Consider the following 19,614-nt stretch of genomic DNA (forward strand, 5'->3'; position numbering starts at 1 on the left):
GTCAGATTTGGTTAAATTAAATGACAGCTTTTAGAATGAGGCAGGGTTACAGGGGAACGTACAGACAACAGTGTTTGGGAGAGGATTGTCAAGGTCAAACATACGTGCTGGAGATAGTATAGTCGGCAGTGCCTGGTCAGTATATTCTGCAATCCAGTACAGTACAAATGAAATATACACAGGGTAAAATGGTAAGAAACTTAAGACACTGTGGGTTTATTTTCATTGGGTAGACAGAAGTTAAACTAACGCCTTATTAATTGAACCCTGAAAAAGGTCTGCTTGACTTATTTTCCTATAGTTTGTATTTGATAGTTTAAATATATTAAGTGCATATTGTTAGCACACCAGAAAATAAACAAAATGTGAATCTCTGGGATTGAAAAATCAACCCTCCTTGGCACATGTCAGTTCTGCTCACGTCTAGACTGGCCACATGCCCCCCCGGCTTTTGCCTGCCAGTGGGAGGAAGTCGGGACTGGATTCGTTAAAAAACGACTCCTCCAAAACAGCTAGGCTTAGCGCCCCTGGTGTGCCTCTGGAACATGTCAGCTTGCTGCCTGCAGAGCCCACTCAGATCTGAGCTGGCGGTGGTGAATTTAGCTGTGGCGCACGCAAGCGGGTTCACCCCGGGCAAGACTGAGATCCTCGAGGAGACATCCTGCCTATAAACAAGATGTCAGGACGGAACGAGGCTCGCTCTGAGAAAAGACTCCCAAGGCTTGGTGGTGTCATTGCTCGTATCTCCCCTGTCACACCAGAGCTGACATAATCATACCATTTCCTGGGGGGGGGGTTGGGATAGAAAGAAATAGTGCTGCTCCCAGATCTTCTTTCCCTGCCATGATGAGTTAGGAGATTCTGCTCACACCCTGACAAATGACTTGATCTGTAAACTGACTGCATGTGAAAGGCAATGCAGGAAATGGGCCAGGGTGGTGACCCCTCTGCTTCGAGGAGGTCATGGGTTTGAATCGCAGTACTGACTGTGGATTGGTACTGGAGTCAGACACAGGATTCAAAGATAATTTACAGGTTCAACATCTCATGATAGCATTTGACAGTAGACACCTCTCGAGCTGATATTGTAACAGCTGTTTTATATATAGAGTGCTGTACAGGGTGCTCCACTATACAAGCTGTGTCACTGTGGTCAGAGCTATTCTATTTTAGAATAATATATAGATCACTGCGATGCAAGCCATCTGGTACAAACAAAGACATTTCAGGTGGCTGTAATACCAGTGTTGCAATCACTTACAATTAAATACTATAAACTAAAACACTTTGGTGCAGTTCTAAATAGATTTTGGAAGGAAGTCTGAACCCTGAAGCCACGTGTATGAATGTGTGTACCGTCCATTCTAGAAACAGCCGTCGAGTCTCAGTCACTTTCAGATATGCATGTAACAATATATTGTAAGAAATATTAATTCTATATTTGTGATTCAGATCCCCCCCCTTGTTAAGACCCAGATCATGTGACTGCAGTTTGTAGGCTAACACATACAGTTGAGATTCAATTTCAATAATATCTTCTGATTATCCATTTTATTGGGCAATGGGGAGCTGAAAACCTGTATCACACAATGCAGGCCAATAAGGTTAATTTTTTCAGGAGTTATATTTTTAAACTAATTTTCTTACCTCTTATTAGCACTAGCAATATAATAGGCCTTTTTGTTATATAATCGCTTCTGCTGTTGGTAAAGCTCACATGCTGCAATCAAACCATGTGACCTACAGCAAAGGAAGTGTTGTATTTGAAATATGTGCATATCCTGAATTAACAATAACAAAGTCAGTAACAATGTTAAGAAAGTTAGTAAGAGAAGTGGATTATAATCAGGGGTTCACATAACTTTGAACATCAGGTTCTCACGTGAGTACCAGCAGAAGTGGTTTAGTATGCACCAAAATCAGGGGTCATCATCCAAGTGGCTGTCTAGCTCCACCTCCTCCACATCTGTGACAGTGACAGGGCTGGCAGACCACAACAATAGTTTCTGAATGTTTAAGTCTGGATTGCTGGTTATTACAGTTTTTAACAAATCATCACACATTCTCTATTTTTTTCAATATCCTACCGCCATGCTGCCACTCTGGGGATTCAAAAGCAAAAAAAACCCCCAAACTGTCACTTTATTAGTGTTGTTGAACACGTTAGCTTGATGGCACAACGGTATTTATATAAGAATATAACATCGGCACCTCCTCTCACCCCCGCTCATTTTTTGCTTCCTTAATGCCACTCCCATTATCTGTATCCCTCTTCTCTGAATGGACAGCTTAGTAGAGATCCCTGCTATCATTGGTTGTTTCAAGTGCCCATTAAAAGAGAATTATTGAGCTTATGAACTGGAGTGGTTCCACCTATCACTGTCCTTTTTTTAATAAAAATTGAAGCAGCCAATGATAGCGCTATCAGGGAGGGACTGTAGTTAAATTGGAACCCTCCTGGAGATTGTTGACAGAACTCAGGGGAAAATGGCATGGCTCACCTTGCAAGCGTGAGCACCATCGATGCCTTTATGAAAAATGCTTTCCTGTTAAAAATGTACTGACTGTACGTCTTTGCATTTTAAAGAGCAATATGGAAGTCTGCATTTTTCTTTATTGGTTCGCATGCGTACCACTTATGTGAACTCCTGTAGCAACTGTGTGTCATCGTTTTTGCTGCAGTAGGCCCAAAGAATTTCAACACAGGTGCCCAGACAGGTAGACGATAATAGAAAGAGACCAGAGGAAGACAGACATGGTAATAAATACCTGGTGTTTGATTAGGATGGATTCTTCTGGCCTAACAGAGTGTCACCTGGATTTGATGTAGAAGGTAGGCCTTGCAGCCCCACACAAGCCCAGTGCAACTGAACAGATGCAAATTCACATTCTGGTTACTTACTGCAAGTTCCCTGCAACAAAACTCGGTTTATCTGATGGCTGTTGGGGACCTGTGTTAAAGTAGATTTCTGATGTTGTCCCATTTCCCAGGGTACTGTATATCCACAGTCTAAAGATTATGACTGCTTTTGTAAATGGCTCTTATTTCCTCACTGTACCATTCACTATACCATTCACGTATTCACTTAAGTTTATTCACTTCATTTTGTTGTTGTTATAGAAACCAGATGCTGCTCTATACTATACTACAACGTTCTAGAGTTGACAGTCACACATGACTTTCTTAAAAGTGGAAATCATAGGCAGTAGGTGCTAGTTAGCATTATACATCAACACTGAATTTAACTGAAGTCTAGTTACAGTTTTAGGGAAACCGATTAATATGGGTGCAACAGAACGATTGCAAACAGTATTTCTTACAGGATAACGGAAGTTGCCAGGACGCCCCATGATGCCAACTTGTCATCTTAAACATTAAAAAAGTGGCATAGTGACTGGTTTTATTAATAGTTTGCTCTTGTGCATTGTTAACTTGCTTGTTAGGGTTTGCTCTCGATGTTCACGCACAGTAAGCTGTGTGTTTCCTCTCCCCAGGGTCTGATGCACTCCAGTGGGCCTGTGGGTCGCCACCGGCAGCTCATCCTGGTCCTGGAGGGAGAGCTGTACCTCATCCCTTTCGCTCTGCTCAAGGGGAGCTCCTCCAATGAGTATCTGTACGAGCGGTTCAGTCTCATCGCCATCCCCTCCATCCAATCCCTCAGCAGCACCGCCAAGGTAGGCCCGTCGCTCAGGCCTGCTCTTCATAGTTTACAAATGACCCAAGTGTAATGATTTAGGGTTCATGATATTGCTGTGGCATGTTACAAGGTAAGAATGCAATGACTACAGACCCCCAGACGAGACAGGAATTCGAGGGCATTATTTGAACAAGGGAGTTCCGTTATTACCTCATAACACACCACAGAAATGCCATTATCAAGACTACTACTATTTAAAGTTAGAGAATACACAGTATATATATATATATATATATATATATATATATATATATATATATATATATATATATATATATATATATATATATATATATATATATATATATATATATATATATATATATATATATAATATACAGCTTACAGCATTTGATTATTTTGATTTTGATTATTTTATTTTGGCCCGTTCCAACCCTTGTCCATTTTTTTCAGGGAACACAAAAGATACACTATTAAAACTACATAGCTGAAAATAAGTAGGCTTCCATTTAGATGTACTGCATTGATTTGTTGGTACAGTACTATATTTTCAACAGAAGTAGTATTTTAATTCAGAACATATGATTCTGAAAATATCACTTGCCAAAACAGACGGCACGTTAATTGTAATACAGTACATACTTTTAAATATGGTACGTATTGTAGCGGTATGTAAAATGTCCCATTAACAACCCAACAGCAAAATGAAATCTAAATGTTATCCATGCACTGAACTCTGTAAAACATAAAAGGCAGTGCAATTTAAGAAAAGATAAAAAAAAAACAGAAAAAACAACAGTTTTGGGAATTAAAACAGCATTCAAAGTCAGTATTCAAAATTGCAGAATATAGTGCTTGATAAGGCCCTAATGTCACAGTTCACAAATTAAAATGCACAAAAGGTACTGAAGATCTCAGGTTTTTAAAAAAAATACATTGCAGTACTGTATCTAAAACTGTTTAATGATTAACTGTTACATTATTGTAGCTTGTCTCGTTCGCTTTATGTTGTAAAAATTAACTGAAATAAATCAGAATCCCTACCACTATCCAAACCCTGCACCAGATGTACTTAGAAATGGCATATGTTTGAGGCAGGGGTCCTTTAAGCTTCTTTTAAAAGTCACCAAGAATGTGAAACTGGATCTAAATAAGTAGAAGAATACATTAGTTGTATGCCTCCAGCAAGCTCTTTCAACAGGTAAGAAGTTACAGTTTTATAAACCTCTTTCCTCTCTCTCTCTCTCTCTCACTCCCAGTCACATTCTAAGAAGAACGCCCCCACCTATTCCAGCCCTACGTCCATGGCTGCTGTCATTGGAAACCCCAAGCTACCCTCCTCCATAATGGACCGCTGGCTTTGGGGCCCGATGCCCTCGGCCGAGGAAGAGGCCTATATGGTGTCGGAGCTGCTCGGGTGCCAGCCTCTCGTGGGTCCCGCAGCAACCAAGGAGAGGGTGATGAGCGCGCTCAGTCAGGCAGAGTGTGTTCACTTTGCCACGCACATTTCCTGGAAGCTGGCAGCGTTGGTCTTGACGCCAAACAGCGATGGTTCCTCGGGTGGGGGAGGTGGGAAAGGCTCGTACGGGAACAGCTACACCATCCCGGAATCGCTCAGGATGCAGGACGATGCCAGCGATGTGGAGAGCATCACAGATAGCCCTCCTCTCCAGGAGTTCCTGCTCACAGCGGCCGATGTTCTGGACCTCCGGCTCCCAGTCAAGCTGGTGGTGTTGGGGTCCTACCAAGAATCCAACAGCAAAGTGACTGCCGACGGGGTTATCGGCCTGACTCGGACCTTCTTGGCTGCCGGGGCGCAATGTGTCTTGGTGTCTCTGTGGCCGGTCCCTGTGGCTGCCTCCAAGATGTTTGTCCATGCTTTTTATTCGGCCCTCCTCAATGGAATGAAAGCCAGTGCTGCCTTAGCTGACGCCATGAAAACTGTCCAGAGCAGCAAGCAGTTCTCTCACCCTTCCAACTGGGCAGGTAGGGCCATTTTTCCTTTGCAATACTATTTAGTGACACCTGTCCAGGTGCCCATAGGCAAAGATGTATTATGGACTACGCATTATGTATTATGAAGAACTTGAATGGTTTCCGTCAGCTTCTTTAACACACTCTTTCAGAATTGTCATTATAAATCATTACATTAACTGCACTGTTTTACACTGTGTCAGAGGCTTACTTTACCAGATGAAGTTGCATCAGTTAAAATGAGTGTACTTGCCAGTGACAGGTAAAACTGGTTCCTCCCTTTCCCAACATTTCTTATGTAACACCCCCCTCTGGGTGTGCATGTCCTTGATGCAGGGGACATAGTGGAGGTGGCTAGATTAATACACATATCTACACAACCACTTGTCCATTCTTTAGTTATTGGTTGTGTCAGAATCGGGGGGGGGGGGGGGGGGGGGGGGGGGGGGGGGGGGGGGGGGGGGGTGTAGAGGCTTCTTTTAATGAAACTTGGTCATGCTTGGATATATCAATAGTGCATCTGTCTGTATGTCACATTTTTACATACTGTGGATGTAAGTCAAGGTGAATTTAAAACTGGTGGCTCTTGTGTACATACAGCAGGGTTCATTGACGCTAGGTATTGTAATGTTAAACTGCTGTTAGAGTGTGTCTGATGACAGGGTCTCCCCCCTCCCTCTTGCTCGCTCTGCAGGGTTCATGCTCATCGGGTGTGACGTGAAGCTGAACAGCCCCTCGTCTCTGATTGGCCAGGCTCTTAGTGAGATCCTACAGCACCCCGAGCGAGCCCGAGACTCTCTGCGAGTGCTGCTGCACCTGGTAAGAGAGAAGCTCCCATCATCCTGTCCACCGTGCTGCTGTCATTCCTTTACTGGAAATAATTCATTCAATACAGTTCAGTTCAGCTAACTTGACTGCCACGTAAATAGGGTGTTTATATACCACGGTAAAAATGACACTTTTACATCAATCGTGTTTTACAAATTTACACAACAATATGTTAATATAAAGATGATTTAGGTGATTGCTAATGTGACATTTCCCTATATAAGAGTCCTACTGAGTGTTTAAGTATTTTGTGAAGTAGATCACTGGAAAATAATTCTCAGATGAGCCATTGTAGTAACCCTGCACACCTGTACTTTAAACATTCCCCCATTAAACCTGGTTGGCTCCAACAGCTAACAAGATTTCAGCTTCCCGACAACATCAAAACGTGACCAGATTTGGGTGTGTTTTTAACCCTTTCAGGACAAAGCGTTTTTCAGTGGGATGCTCCCCCGGGACCAGGCGTTTTTTGTCTGTAGTTGACTCTCTTCCTATAAAAATTCACTAAAATCAGTTTTTTACAATAGCATCTTGGAAATGTTGTCCTTTTTTTCAGAACATTAAAGTATTCAGAAACCATACAAACTTTTCGCTTTTTTTGTTCAACATATAACTTTTTTTTTAAGTATTTTTTTTATTATGTATACTGCTTAGAGGTACAGTCTATGACCCGAGGGACCTTACAATACTTCCTGAAAGTTTTGTTGAAAAATATTGATGTTTGGTTACAAGACATTGTTTCACCTGAGAGACTGCAATGAGACTTTAGAAGCAATAATGGACACTACTCTCGATGTATCTTCTCAAAATAAATATTTATAAATAAAATAGTAGTTATTCATTACATTATTATCAGTAATAAGGAAAAAAAAAAAAACATACCTGATACATTTATAGTTCATGAAATAGTATATACTTATATCATTGTTTCTTGATATTTATAAATGTTGTAAAAACATATATATTAAAACACATCAGACAGAATACATGTTCAAATATAATTATAAGTCCAATACAGATTCACAATGTTTCTGTGATGTTCTGTTTCTGCTTTTGTCTCTGCCATGCTGCTGTAAACTGTCTCCGCCCTTTAGACACCTCTCAGTGACGTCACACACAAAACGCCAGTCCCTCCCCTTTCCAATGATATGTGTTTCAAGCCTGTAAGTCATCAAAACACAGTGCTTTTTTTTTATCGTGTTTACACAATCTTGATCCTAGAAGCCCATTTCAGTATGGTCGTATTAACATGATCCCGGTCCTTAACGGGTTAAAGAGAACACACATATTATTTTGTAGGTGGCACATTGCTAAAATGATCTTTAGTTTTAAGATGAATTACCCTTTGGTGGGGATATGAGAGGATATGAGATGGCCACACGCACGTATATTGACAGTAAAATGACAAGACCTCTAAATAGATAAACAGCACCGTTTCAACAGGAATGCCAACCTGTGGCTAAAGGGTGTTTCTTTAAACACTTCCATGTGGTTTAGTGGGTGGTATTTGCAGCAGTGTGGTGTGCTCACCTGTCTGATGTTCACAGGTGGAGAAGTCTTTGCAGCGCATCCAGAACGGCCAGCGCAATTCCATGTACACATCCCAACAGAGTGTGGAGAACAAGGTGGGCGGGGTGCCCGGCTGGCAGGCTCTTCTGACCGCAGTGGGCTTCCGACTGGACCCCACAGCTACTGGCCTGCCCGCCGCCGTCTTCTTCCCCACTGCCGACCCCGGGGACCGCCTGCAGCAGTGCAGCACTACCCTGCAGTCCCTGCTAGGTAACTTCCCCCGGCCGCAGTACCCGCCCCAGCTTGGGGGGGGGCGAGGGCAGGCATTCTCAAAGCACAGTTTTCATGTTTGTCTTCTAATGTATTATTGTTGTTGTTTAGAATCAATTTGTATGTTCTTTTCTATTTCAGGCCACATCCTGGTCATTTTTTAACTGGAAAAGGACCCCTGTGGCCTCTATAGAGCTGTCAAATGCATCTTCATCTAGTCGTGTTGTTGATGCTGCAGTACTTTGATTCTTTGAGACCCAACTTGACAAAGTTTTGAGATCAGTCAGCTACTTGAACTGGAGGAGGATAGCTGGGATAATTAGTCTACTCTTGTTCCTACTTACATTTATGCTCCAAGAGCCACATATTACGGGCTTTGGTAGCAGGCCATTCTACGATTTTAGCCAGTCAGTATTGATCTTACAGTATTATTATTATTGAGTTTTTGATGTTATTAGATAAAATTACCTCTCCAAAATAGGCTTTGAAGAAAGGAATTTTGAAATGGCCTGTCCGTGATGTCTTAGCTTCTTATCTGTCTTCCGTCATAGGTGATACAAAATGTGAATATTTGGCTGAGACATTTGGCTGTGTTTTTCTGATTGATGTTGCTATAGCAGAATGCTTTTCCTATTTTACAGTGTGTTTTTCTGATTGATGTTGCTATAGCAGTATGCTGTTCCTATTTTACAATGTGTTTTTCTGATTGATGTTGCTATAGCGATACAGTGTTTCGATTTTACAATGCTGTTTTTCTGATTGATGTTGCTATAGCGGTAGGGTTCTTATTTTACAATGTGTTTTTCTGATTGATGTTGCTATAGCAGTATGATCCTATTTTACAATGTGTTTTTCTGAATGATGTTGCTGTAGCGGTAGTGTTCCTATTTTACAATGTGTTTTTCTGATTGATGTTGCTATAGCAGTATGTTGTTCCTATTTTACAACGTGTTTTTCTGATTCTTCAGGCTTGCCACACCCTGCCTTTCAGGCACTGTGTAAGCTGATCAGCACCTCAGAAACTGGAGAACAGCTAATCAATCGGGTAAGAGCCCTGAATCAGATCCTGCTGCTTTCGAAACCCCTCTTTTTCTACTGTCACGTTGATAATATGTTGTATGGCACCCTTTATAAAAACCCTCAGTTTGCTTTAGCTTGACTAAACCTCTCCATCTGCAAAACTGTAAACCGCCCACATTTTAAACTATGACATTAAAAATCCTAATCATGCTACTAATTTTAACTTGAACGGTGTTATTCAATTACAGAAAGTGTATATCAAAAGGCCATTAAGAATAATGATAATCAGCCTACCTGCTCATTGTAAACTAGCATATATATAAAAAAAAGTCCAAATAAAGCTTAGCAAACATGCAAGAAGAAATACAGTACAGTTTCAACTGTCGTGTTCTGTTTTATTGTTAAAAATAGGTAGAGTCAGACTGCAGTATTAAGAAAGACTGTGCACAGATACATCCACACTTGTATATTGCTGAGAGGCAGATTCAATCCAGGTTGCAGTAGGGTATACTGCTGTAGTGTAACTGGACAGAGGGTGGGTGCAGACCTGGCAGCTACAAGCAAGTGTCTTAAACACGATGCAGCTGAAAACTGAGGAAACGGCAAATCGTAAGCAAGAAAGACAAACTATACTGCAGTTTTGAATATATATTGTCTGTCTCACAAGGCTAGTCTCTCACCACACCAGTGAAGCCAGTATATCAAATAGGTAGGTAGACCCTGATATATATGTGATTCAGCCATTTGAAATGTCTTTATATCAGATAGTGTGTATCAGATAGAACTGTAGAAATATAAGTTAACTATATATTTTAAAAAGTATAGTATAGGGTGCTTCAGCTTTTATAGTCACCCTATATGCTATTTTATATATACCACACCTCTGAAAAGTATGATGAATTAAAACAGGGGTGTTATATTTTTTATTGTATCCACCCTTTAGGGAAGATAAGGACATATACAGGAGCTGATATAATATGTATAATAATTTGCAGTGTCTTGGAGTGTAGGAGCTGGAAGTGTAAGAGCTTGGAATGTAGGAGGTGGGAGTGTAGGAGCTGAGAGTATAAGAGCTGAGAGTGTAGGAGGTGGGAGTGTAGGAGGTGGGAGTGTAGGAGGTGGGAGTATAGGAGCTGAGAGTATAAGAGCTGAGAGTGTAGGAGGTGGGAGTGTAGGAGCTGAGAGTGTAGAATCTGGGAGTGTAGGAGCTGAGAGTGTAAGAGCTGAGAGTGTTGGAGGTGAGAGCGTAAGAGCTGAGAGTGTAAAAGGTGGGAGTGTGGGAGCTGAGAGTGTATGAGCTGAGAGTGTAGGTGGTGGGTGTGTAGGAGCTGGGAGGGTAGGAGGTGAGAGTGTTGGAGGTGGGAGTGTAGGAGGTGAGAGTGTAAGAGCTGAGAGTGTAGAAGATGGGAGTGTGGGAGCTGAGAGTGTAAGAGCTGAGAGTGTAGGAGGTAGGAGTGTAGGAGGTGGGTGTGTAGGAGCTGGGAGGGTAGGAGGTGAGAGTGTAGGAGGTGAGAGTGTAAGAGCGGAGAGTGTACGAGGTGGAAGTGTAGGATGTGGGAGTGTAAGAGCTATGTTGCCTGCACTGTTGCTTTCATTTGCTAATCTTACTGTATATAACCAGTGCATGAATCTAAAGCCTCTTCTCTTTTTCTTTTCTAACCTGCCATCTGAAGGCTGTTAAAAATATGGTGGGAATGGTAAGTTTCATTAACTAAAACATGATTGTCCTTTTGCTAAAATTGAATTTGTTACAAATGTATCTTTTTTAACAGCACATTTAATCAGCAAATGTGCACAGGTATGAAATATATTAGTTGTACAGTACCATACCAAACCGATTTCATGTCTTAAAAACTCTTAAAAGTAGTTGACAAACCCTATGTAATGCTTTAAACACAGAAACTCAAGACCAGAGCACACAGTTGGAAATTAAGTGGAGATAGACTTAGCAGGTAGGAGTCACTTCTTTACACAGAGAGTGGTGAGGGGATGGAATGGGCTACCTATTCATGTTGTTGATGCTGAATACTTGGATCCTGAAAGCCCCAACTTGACAAAGTTCTGAGATGAAGCAGCTACTAGGAACCGGAAAAGCTTAGATGGGCTGAATGGCCTCCTCTCGTTCGAGAATTTTCCTATGTACTTATGTTCTTCATGTACAAGCATCCTACAGTATAACAACAACAAAACAGCACTAAACTGCTTGCTAACAAGAAGTCAATAAAAATATGTTTTAAGCAGCTAAAGTATTGATTGACTAAGCATTCTAATTAGAACCTGGAAGTGAGTTCCAAAGTGAAGGAGCTTGAGAACTAAATGCCCTCACACCTTTTTAATCTAGTTCTTGGAATTACTAAGACAATGGATAGCCTCACTACAGTCATCTAAACTTGTGAATTTTAAAAAGTCACCAGGATGTGATAACTGAAACAGAAAGTGATTTAGAAAGGGAGTCTAAACAATAAGGTGATATTGGATAAGATATATTATTCAATACCCAATGGTTATGAATTTATCAATTTTTTTCTTACCAATCACCAATGGTTTTATGATCTGGTAATTCAATAACAAACGTTTCCACTAGAAGTCTTGTTCTGAGTTTCTTTTAGTATTTCTAAATTCAGCTGTAATAGTTATGGATGATACAATTATTCACTGCACGTGTTGTACAAAGATATATGTCTTAACTAGAACCATTCCCTTGACTCCATATCATTGTGGTTCACTTGAAATCTCTTACAGAAATATACCAGATGACAAGCCTATGATCCACTGCTGGTTTTGGGCTGTTGGGCAGTGGGTCACTATGCTTTGCTCTAGGGAGAGCCCTGCATTTAGAATGGTGTGTCGTTCCAGGTCAATGACAGCCCCTCTCTTCCCTTCTCCAGCTTCATCAGGTCCTGGTTCAGCTGCAGGCCGGGGACAAGGAGCACGATTTCACCTCCACTCCTATCCAGGTGTCCATCAGTGTGCAGCTCTGGAGGCTGCCGGGCTGTCACGAGTTTCTCGCAGCTTTAGGTACAGTGGCCTTCTCTATAATAGAGCTTTTATAGGAGATCCACCAGCGATGTACTGTGTCTATGGGCATGCATGTAAATAGACTGTCCTTTTGCTAAACAAAGGTGGCCAACTTTCACGGATGGTAATTTGTATATAGTACATTTAGTTTTCAAGTTGTCCTTTTGAGGGAAAAACAATATGAAACTGATGATAGTCGTATACCCTGCCGGGATAAGCCACAGCAGGATTCTTTTAGAAATACCAAAAGAAAAGTAATAAATTCAGTGACAAACATTTCAACTATAAGTCTTTCTGGATGTCTTTTAATTTCCTTAATTGAGGACATTGGCTGGGTTTACATGCACATGAAAATCGACTCTGCAGCCATGACAGTGTGACGTTGTCACGCGAATACATCGTCGAACAGCAAAAGAACATCCTTTGGTCAACGCGACTTTAAGGCAGGGTCAAACGCTTTTTTACGATAACAATAGCTGTGAAAAACCATGTAAGCTGGAGCATTGAGAACAACTTATAGTCTTACAGACTTAAACGTTTGCCATTACATTTATTAAGTTTCTTTTGGCATTTCTAAGTTCAGCATTATTGAGTGTTTAATAGTTATGGGTGGGATTGTATTGGAGTATCTCACCATGGTATTACACAACCACATCATAACCTCATTTGATTTGTATTCTACACTTTTGACTACATAACCAAGCATTCTGTTTCCTTTCTAATGTCTTACCTATACTGTCTGGTTGCCAACAGAGTCTATTACAACAGCAAGACCTTTCTTGTAGTGGCTTATAATAAGCATAAAAAATAACAGTAAATCCTACAGAATGCATATAACAGGACTGCACTACTGTTTTTGATGTGGGTATACTAATGTCCACTGGGGCTTAGTGGAGACCACCAAAATGTACTTATAACCAGGGGTTCAGTTGTCTCAGATCCAGTACCTTTTTGTCTGACAGGCAACAATTAAACAGTTTTCAAATGATAAAATAAAATGATGAGAAAAAAAAAAAAAAAAAAAACTTGAATTGAATAACAAAAAGGTAATGTAATGAAATTTTTTAGGATAAAAATTTTTTACACCCCAAACGACAAAACGGCAAACTAGTGTTCTTAAAAACAGCAGTGTCATCACTCCTTTTCCTTACATTAGTCTGTCGCCACTGGTATTGTTCAAACAATAAGGCATGAAACTCAGATCCACAAGCAGATGAGAACTTGAAGTATATATGGGAGCTAATATAAATCATAGCCAGTACATTAGGTCTAGAAACAAAAATGATATCCCTCTTCTGTCATTCTAAGATCCGGTACCTCTCTGTTTACAAATTAACCCCTGTGGCCAGCTATGAATCCAAACCACCAGAGGAAAAATACTTAAAAGTCTAGTCAATTGGCCAGCTGTGCCACCAAGCCCAGCTATATATGTTATTGTAAAATATGATTAGCAGCCAGAAAAAGCAGCAATTACCTCCCTCCACTCCAATAACGGCACAAGAAATGACTCAAAAGGGGCCAAATTGTCATGTGTTTCGAGATAATAAACCCAGTTTAATTTGTGTTGAAAGAATGCACTGTGTGACGCAAGTGGCATCAATCGATATTCAGTAAAATGATTAGAATGATGGCTGTTCCAAATGAACTTCTCAAGTCCTAAATGAGTAGCGACAGGAAGGAGATTGGATTTGTCAGTTTCTCCCATTCGGTGCAGTCACTGCTGAGTCTTCTCCATGACTCGAGCAACTGCTGTTTAACCCACACGGCACAGCTGGCCTGTCCAGTCAATTACATCTGGAGTTTCAGGACAGAGCAGGGAAAGGGGGGCTTTCACAGGAACAAAATCTGTAGTAAAATTCAAATAAACACTGCATCAATGAATGTGCAAGCTGGGGGTTGGTTTTATTGATGTTTTATCTTTTTTTGGTGGTTTTAAAAATGTAAATGTACTGTTATGTACAAATGTATATGACTTCAGATATCTCAGTATCTAATGGATATCTGAAAAGCCTATGAATTAAATGTTTGAGTGGTTCAGCTATTTTTAAAATAAAATATGAGACAAGAAAGATTTTGTACAATTCCCAAACTAGGGTCAGTTTCCTTTTCCCTTAAAAAACTGCAATAGTCTTGCTCAGACAAAACATTTTGCATTTAGAGGAGAACGTTATTTACCTTGCTTTAAAGGGATTCGGACCCTCATGTACTGTGATCTGATTGAACTAGAAATTCACAGCATTGCCTTAAAACACAATACTGATGGATGTAAAAACCAAAGGATGTGATGGAAGACTAGGATAACCATCGAAAAAACCAGATGCACCCCAATCTTTCAGGATTGCTTTGATTAGTCCTGGTTTACTGTAGTTACCCTTTTAAATCTTTACCATTGTAATGCATAGTAATAGCATGGTAAGCATTGTACAGCACTGATATTTTTTCTGGCTAATGCCTACTTATCTGATGGTGCAGATTCCTTATCCCAGTGTGTAAATCTGTACTTTCATCTTTTTGAAAAAAAAAAAAAAACGTAGTTTATTAATAAGCGTTTTATTCCCACTGTAAAAATGGCAATTTCTGATAAAACATTGTACCATTTGTTATAAAGATCTCACATATCTGCTTGGGCTTTGAGATCATGTAAAGGATGAACTAGAAATGTAAAAATTAATTCAGTTGTTATAGGAAGTGCTGCAGCTTAACAGTAGATAAAAAGCTAGTGTGTCATATTTCAGAAGCTCAATAGTGTTGCTTCTGTGATTTCTCTCACAGAGCTGTGTTTTAATGAAGAGTGAGCCAGTGCTGTGAATGCCTGCCAGTTACCCTCAGACTAACGTTCCCCTCTGCTTTGTAGGCTTTGACCTGTGTGAGGTTGGACAGGAGGAAGTTGTACTGAAAACTGGGAAGCAAGCTAGCCGGAGGACCATGCATTTCGCTCTGCAATCGCTCTTGGCTCTCTTTGGTAAGACAGCAAACTACTGAAAATAATTTCAACTAAGTCATGAATTCACTTGAATTGAGGTAGCACAATAGAAGTATCTCACCTCTGTAACATGCAAAGTGATGATAAATCCGTCAAACTTCTTCGTCTGTTTTAAGTGTCCATTGGATTTCAGTAAAGCTCACATTATATAATGTGTAAATGATGTCTGTATGTGAAATTATAGTCTGAATATTGATAAAGGGAAATCTGAAAACGTTTATTGCTAGTCCTGAAGCCAGTCCTTTTTAAGTATTGAAATGACCAGGTGTCAGGAATTTGTGCACCATCAGGAGCAATCATCACATTTTGAAAATGTGATTGTGAATAAAGTAAATGGCAATCATGTGGTTTCAAGGTGTGTTGATGGTGGAACTATTTATTTAACCGGAAGCTGATTGTTCAAACTCCTGGCTCCTGATCATTTACCAATATGCTTAATTGAGCTCTGAAATCCAGGACTGTGTGTGAGTTACCTGCTTTAAACTTTATAAACTAGCAGTAGTACTGCCAGACTGAACTTTCAAAAAGAAAGACTGTGTTTGCAGTACTGATCTTGCTTTCTTCTCATTTAGATTCTACAGAGCTGCCCAAACGCCTCAGCCTTGATAGCTCCTCATCTCTGGAGTCCCTGGCCTCAGCTCAGTCTGTTTCCAACCCCATGCCCCTGGGGTACCCCAATCCGCCCTTCTCACCGACCTGCCCTGACAGCATGGCTTCAGACGCTATCTCTGTCTACAGCCTGAGCTCCGTCACCTCCTCAATGAGTTTTGTGTCCAAGGCCGAGAGCACTTCTGAGTACATGAGCCACAGAGGAAGGCAAGACTATGAACGGGGTAAAATATTTTATTCTCAGAAAACATCAGTGCCACGAAGCAGATCCTCTCCCCACGCCAACGTTTCGGCCAACAAAGACGATGAGGAGTATGAAGGGTTTTCCATCATCAGCAATGAACCTTTGGCTGGCAATTCAGACTCCTTGCCGTTGCCAGCCAGCCAGAAGCTGCTGAAAGGGAATGAAACGATGTCAGAAATGGCCAGAGCTTGCTATGGTGCGTCCGTGTCTTCCAGAGGGAGCGTCAGCACTCCCACCTCTCCCATTAAAATGACTCTGATTCCTAGTCAGAACTCACCCTTCCAGAAGGTCGGGAAGCTGCCCAGTTCGGATACTGGGGAGTCAGACCAATCCAGCACTGAAACAGATAGCACGGTCAAATCCCAGGAAGAAAAAACTACCAAGCTGGACCCTGAAGAGCTAGCCCAGAAAATTTTGGAAGAAACTCAGAGCCACCTCATTGCTGTCGAGTGTCTTCAGAGGAGTGGGAGCCAGACAAGTTGTGTCAGTGAACCCATTGGTGGTGCTTCCACGCCTACAGGTGGCTCTGCTTTCAGATCCTCAGAAATGAGTGCTTTCAGCAGGCCGCATAGTGCCAGCCTGAAAAATCAATCGTCTCCGATCACAGTGAGGCCCAAACCTCCGTCGAGAACCTCCTCCCTTCAGAAAGTGAGTTCAGGATACAACAGCCCGGCCACCTCTGAAACGTCCCTCAAAGACGGATCAGGTCAACCCTCTCCGACGACGGATCCCCACTCCTTAGCCCAGTTCAAGCTGAAATATCCAACTTCTCCATACAGCACCCACATATCGAGGTCGCCCAGCAACATATCCCCCAGCTCAGGTCACCAGTCCCCTTCTGTAAGCAACCCGTCTCCAGATCTGTCGTATTCCTCCACCGGCTCAGCGCGCTCCAGTCCTGCGGACGCTCCTGACCTGGACAGACTCAAACTGGCAGCCCTTGACGAGAAGGTGCAGGCCATTCACAATCTCAAAACCTTTTGGACCAACACTTCTCAGCACCCCTCAGGGCCAGTGAGAGCATTGCGAGGGAATATTGGCACCTCCAAAAGAGATGTTCTGAGTCTGCTGAACCTTTCTCCCAGGCACAGCAAGAAGGAGAAAGGGAAGAACAACCTTGAACTCAAAGAACTAGCCATACAGCAGGGGGAGCTTACCTCACCTCAGAAGAATCCTCCAAATGGCCTCAAGAGGGCAGAAACTAATAAGGTGGTCGCTCCCTCACCCTCTGCATCTGCAAGCAGCAGTCCAGGAGGGAGGCCTCTCAGACTCCCATCGGGAAATGGCTACAAGTTCCTCTCACCAGGAAGGTTTTTCCCATCTTCTAAATGTTGAGATCCTGTGTGGACCAATGAGACCCTTGTACATGGATCGCAATCCAAAGTTTTTCCGTGTTTCTTTTAATAACTGAACTCCTCATACATTTGAAACCAGGAAATTTAAGAGCTGACAAGTTGATAAAATACCTTGGTATTTAAACAAAGAAGAACTCAGCACATGTATTTAAAGGGCATTTAACCTTATAAGGTCTTACTGACAGCTTACACACATTTTAAATCTGGTCTCTGTCATCTGTGACCATGCTGTGGCCAGAAGCCACTTTAATATGAAGACCTACATACTGATCAGTATTTCTTCACAACATTAACTGTATGTTTGTGCAGACCAAGTTCGCAATACTTGGCTCTGTTTATTTTATTGTTTTGTTATTTGGTTTTTGGTTTTTGTAATTTAAAATTCTGTGTTTCCCAAGCAGTATTACGTTTTTTTATATTATTAAAAAAAAAAAAAAAAAAACTGTATCATGTAAAAAAAAAAAAAAAGGATTTCATATTTTTATTGAAATTGCAAAAGGCACTTGGCCTGATTTCTTTGTGATTTAAGTGTTTATTAAAAGCATGGATTCTCCTGTTATTAAATGTTAAAATTTCTATGTATTACTTTCTAGCACACATTTTTGCAAACACGTTGACTTTCCTAAAAAAACAAACTAAAAAAAAAAACAACAACATCTGCATCTCTCAGTCATTTATCAGTAAAATGTTTTAAATAAAATTGAATCAGTTTGCGCTCTTATATTTGTGTTCATTCATTTTGGAAGCTATGTTTTTTTTATAGATTTTAGCTGTGTATCAGTGCTCACAGTAAACCCTTTTGTATATTGAGGTCTGTTTCAGTATATTACCATACACACTGGAACTGTTATCACAGCAGTTCAGGATGGAACAAATTTACAGGTATTATAATGCTAAAACTGGACACAATATTAAAAAGTATATATATTGAACCAATGTTTTGTTTTTTAAAAGTATGTTACATTTACAAAAGAAACATTTACTCATTGTTTCTAAAATGGCCATGTGTTTTTCACCCTTCAAAGTAAACACTGAAAATCTGAACTACTGTACCTACCTTTAGTTCCTTCAACCACTTGACAAAATTGACTGTTTGAAAGCTTGACCATCAAAAGTACCGTTAAAGCTAGACTAGTCAACTTTTTAAAGGTATGAAACAGAAACAGCCTGGAGCCCCTCTAGGTTTTATGACCTCTTCAATGTTGCTTTGCTTTGTCAAACAAAGACTTTACATGAGTGCACATAGCCTATGTGTTTAAATACTTGCCACATGAACAATCCACTGCCAATCCCCCACTTCTGATATGTTTTGGGGGTCGGGATATTTCTAATTAGCAAGGTTTGAAGGGGTGCCTTGGCTCATCAGGTAGAGGTGCAGCTGCCTGCTGGGGAGTGAGTCATAGTCAGGAGATTACAGGTTTCTGGCTGTGTGAAATTGCAGATCTTTGCTGGGGATTCCACGGGGAGCATTGGCTCTGGCATTCGAGGATTAGGAGGGCAGCGTTATCAGGGTGAGTCACCTCACGACACTGCAACGGCCCCTACCTTGAACACATAACAAGGTCTGCTGAAGTTTGTTAGTTATTAAGGGTATCAAAATCAATGTGTATATGGACGCCCCCTGTCTGTCGGTCTCTATTTCTGTATGCAAGTCGATAGGTATGTTTTCCATCCAACTCATTGGCTTTCCTCTTGTTCACCTGGACATACCTGCTTGTTATGGCATAGTGATGAAAGTGACAATGAACAGGTTTCACAGTGTTTCAATGAAGAGCACAAGTCTGCTCAACAGAAAAAAAAAAAAAAAGGTGAGTATTGTTTTCAGTATTTTGTGTTCCTTAAAGCTAAACATTTATACATACATTTTGTTGATTAGTATACATAAGCAGTCTACTTATAGATAAATTATAACTTGAATGATGTTTCCATTCTAATGTTCAGAGGGATGAAATAAGATAAATTGGAAACAAATGTATATTACATTCATCTAGATTAGAAGACATGATTATGCAAGGTGATTTTAAAAGTTTGAATTGTGATTAGTTAATTTGCAAAAAAAAAAACAAAACACTGAGCACATTCATAATTAGTTTGGTTTACTGTAATTGAACACTTGGCGAGAAGCAATAGGTGACCTAAAGGGGA

General features: G+C 40.8%; 1 protein-coding gene across 4 annotated transcripts in view; it reads left to right on the top strand.

Annotated features, from left to right (window-relative positions):
- Positions 1 to 18,181, top strand: part of LOC121299752 (tetratricopeptide repeat protein 28-like) — a 394,301-nt gene extending 376,120 nt beyond the window's left edge. For 3 of the 4 annotated variants that reach the window (XM_041227761.1, XM_041227758.1, XM_041227762.1), the window contains 9 exons: positions 3,496 to 3,675; positions 4,919 to 5,645; positions 6,328 to 6,452; positions 8,009 to 8,240; positions 9,209 to 9,285; positions 10,934 to 10,957; positions 12,149 to 12,278; positions 15,133 to 15,240; positions 15,834 to 18,181. In XM_041227761.1, coding sequence (XP_041083695.1) covers positions 3,496 to 3,675; positions 4,919 to 5,645; positions 6,328 to 6,452; positions 8,009 to 8,240; positions 9,209 to 9,285; positions 10,934 to 10,957; positions 12,149 to 12,278; positions 15,133 to 15,240; positions 15,834 to 17,449 — 3,219 coding nt within the window. In that variant the 3' untranslated portion in view covers positions 17,450 to 18,181. The remainder of the gene's footprint in view (positions 1 to 3,495; positions 3,676 to 4,918; positions 5,646 to 6,327; positions 6,453 to 8,008; positions 8,241 to 9,208; positions 9,286 to 10,933; positions 10,958 to 12,148; positions 12,279 to 15,132; positions 15,241 to 15,833) is intronic. The other variant, XM_041227759.1, reaches the window with a different exon arrangement.
- Positions 18,182 to 19,614: the final 1,433 nt, after the last annotated feature.

The sequence above is a fragment of the Polyodon spathula genome, chromosome 25 (assembly GCF_017654505.1).
Source record: "Polyodon spathula isolate WHYD16114869_AA chromosome 25, ASM1765450v1, whole genome shotgun sequence".
In the NCBI taxonomy this organism is placed as follows: domain Eukaryota; kingdom Metazoa; phylum Chordata; class Actinopteri; order Acipenseriformes; family Polyodontidae; genus Polyodon; species Polyodon spathula.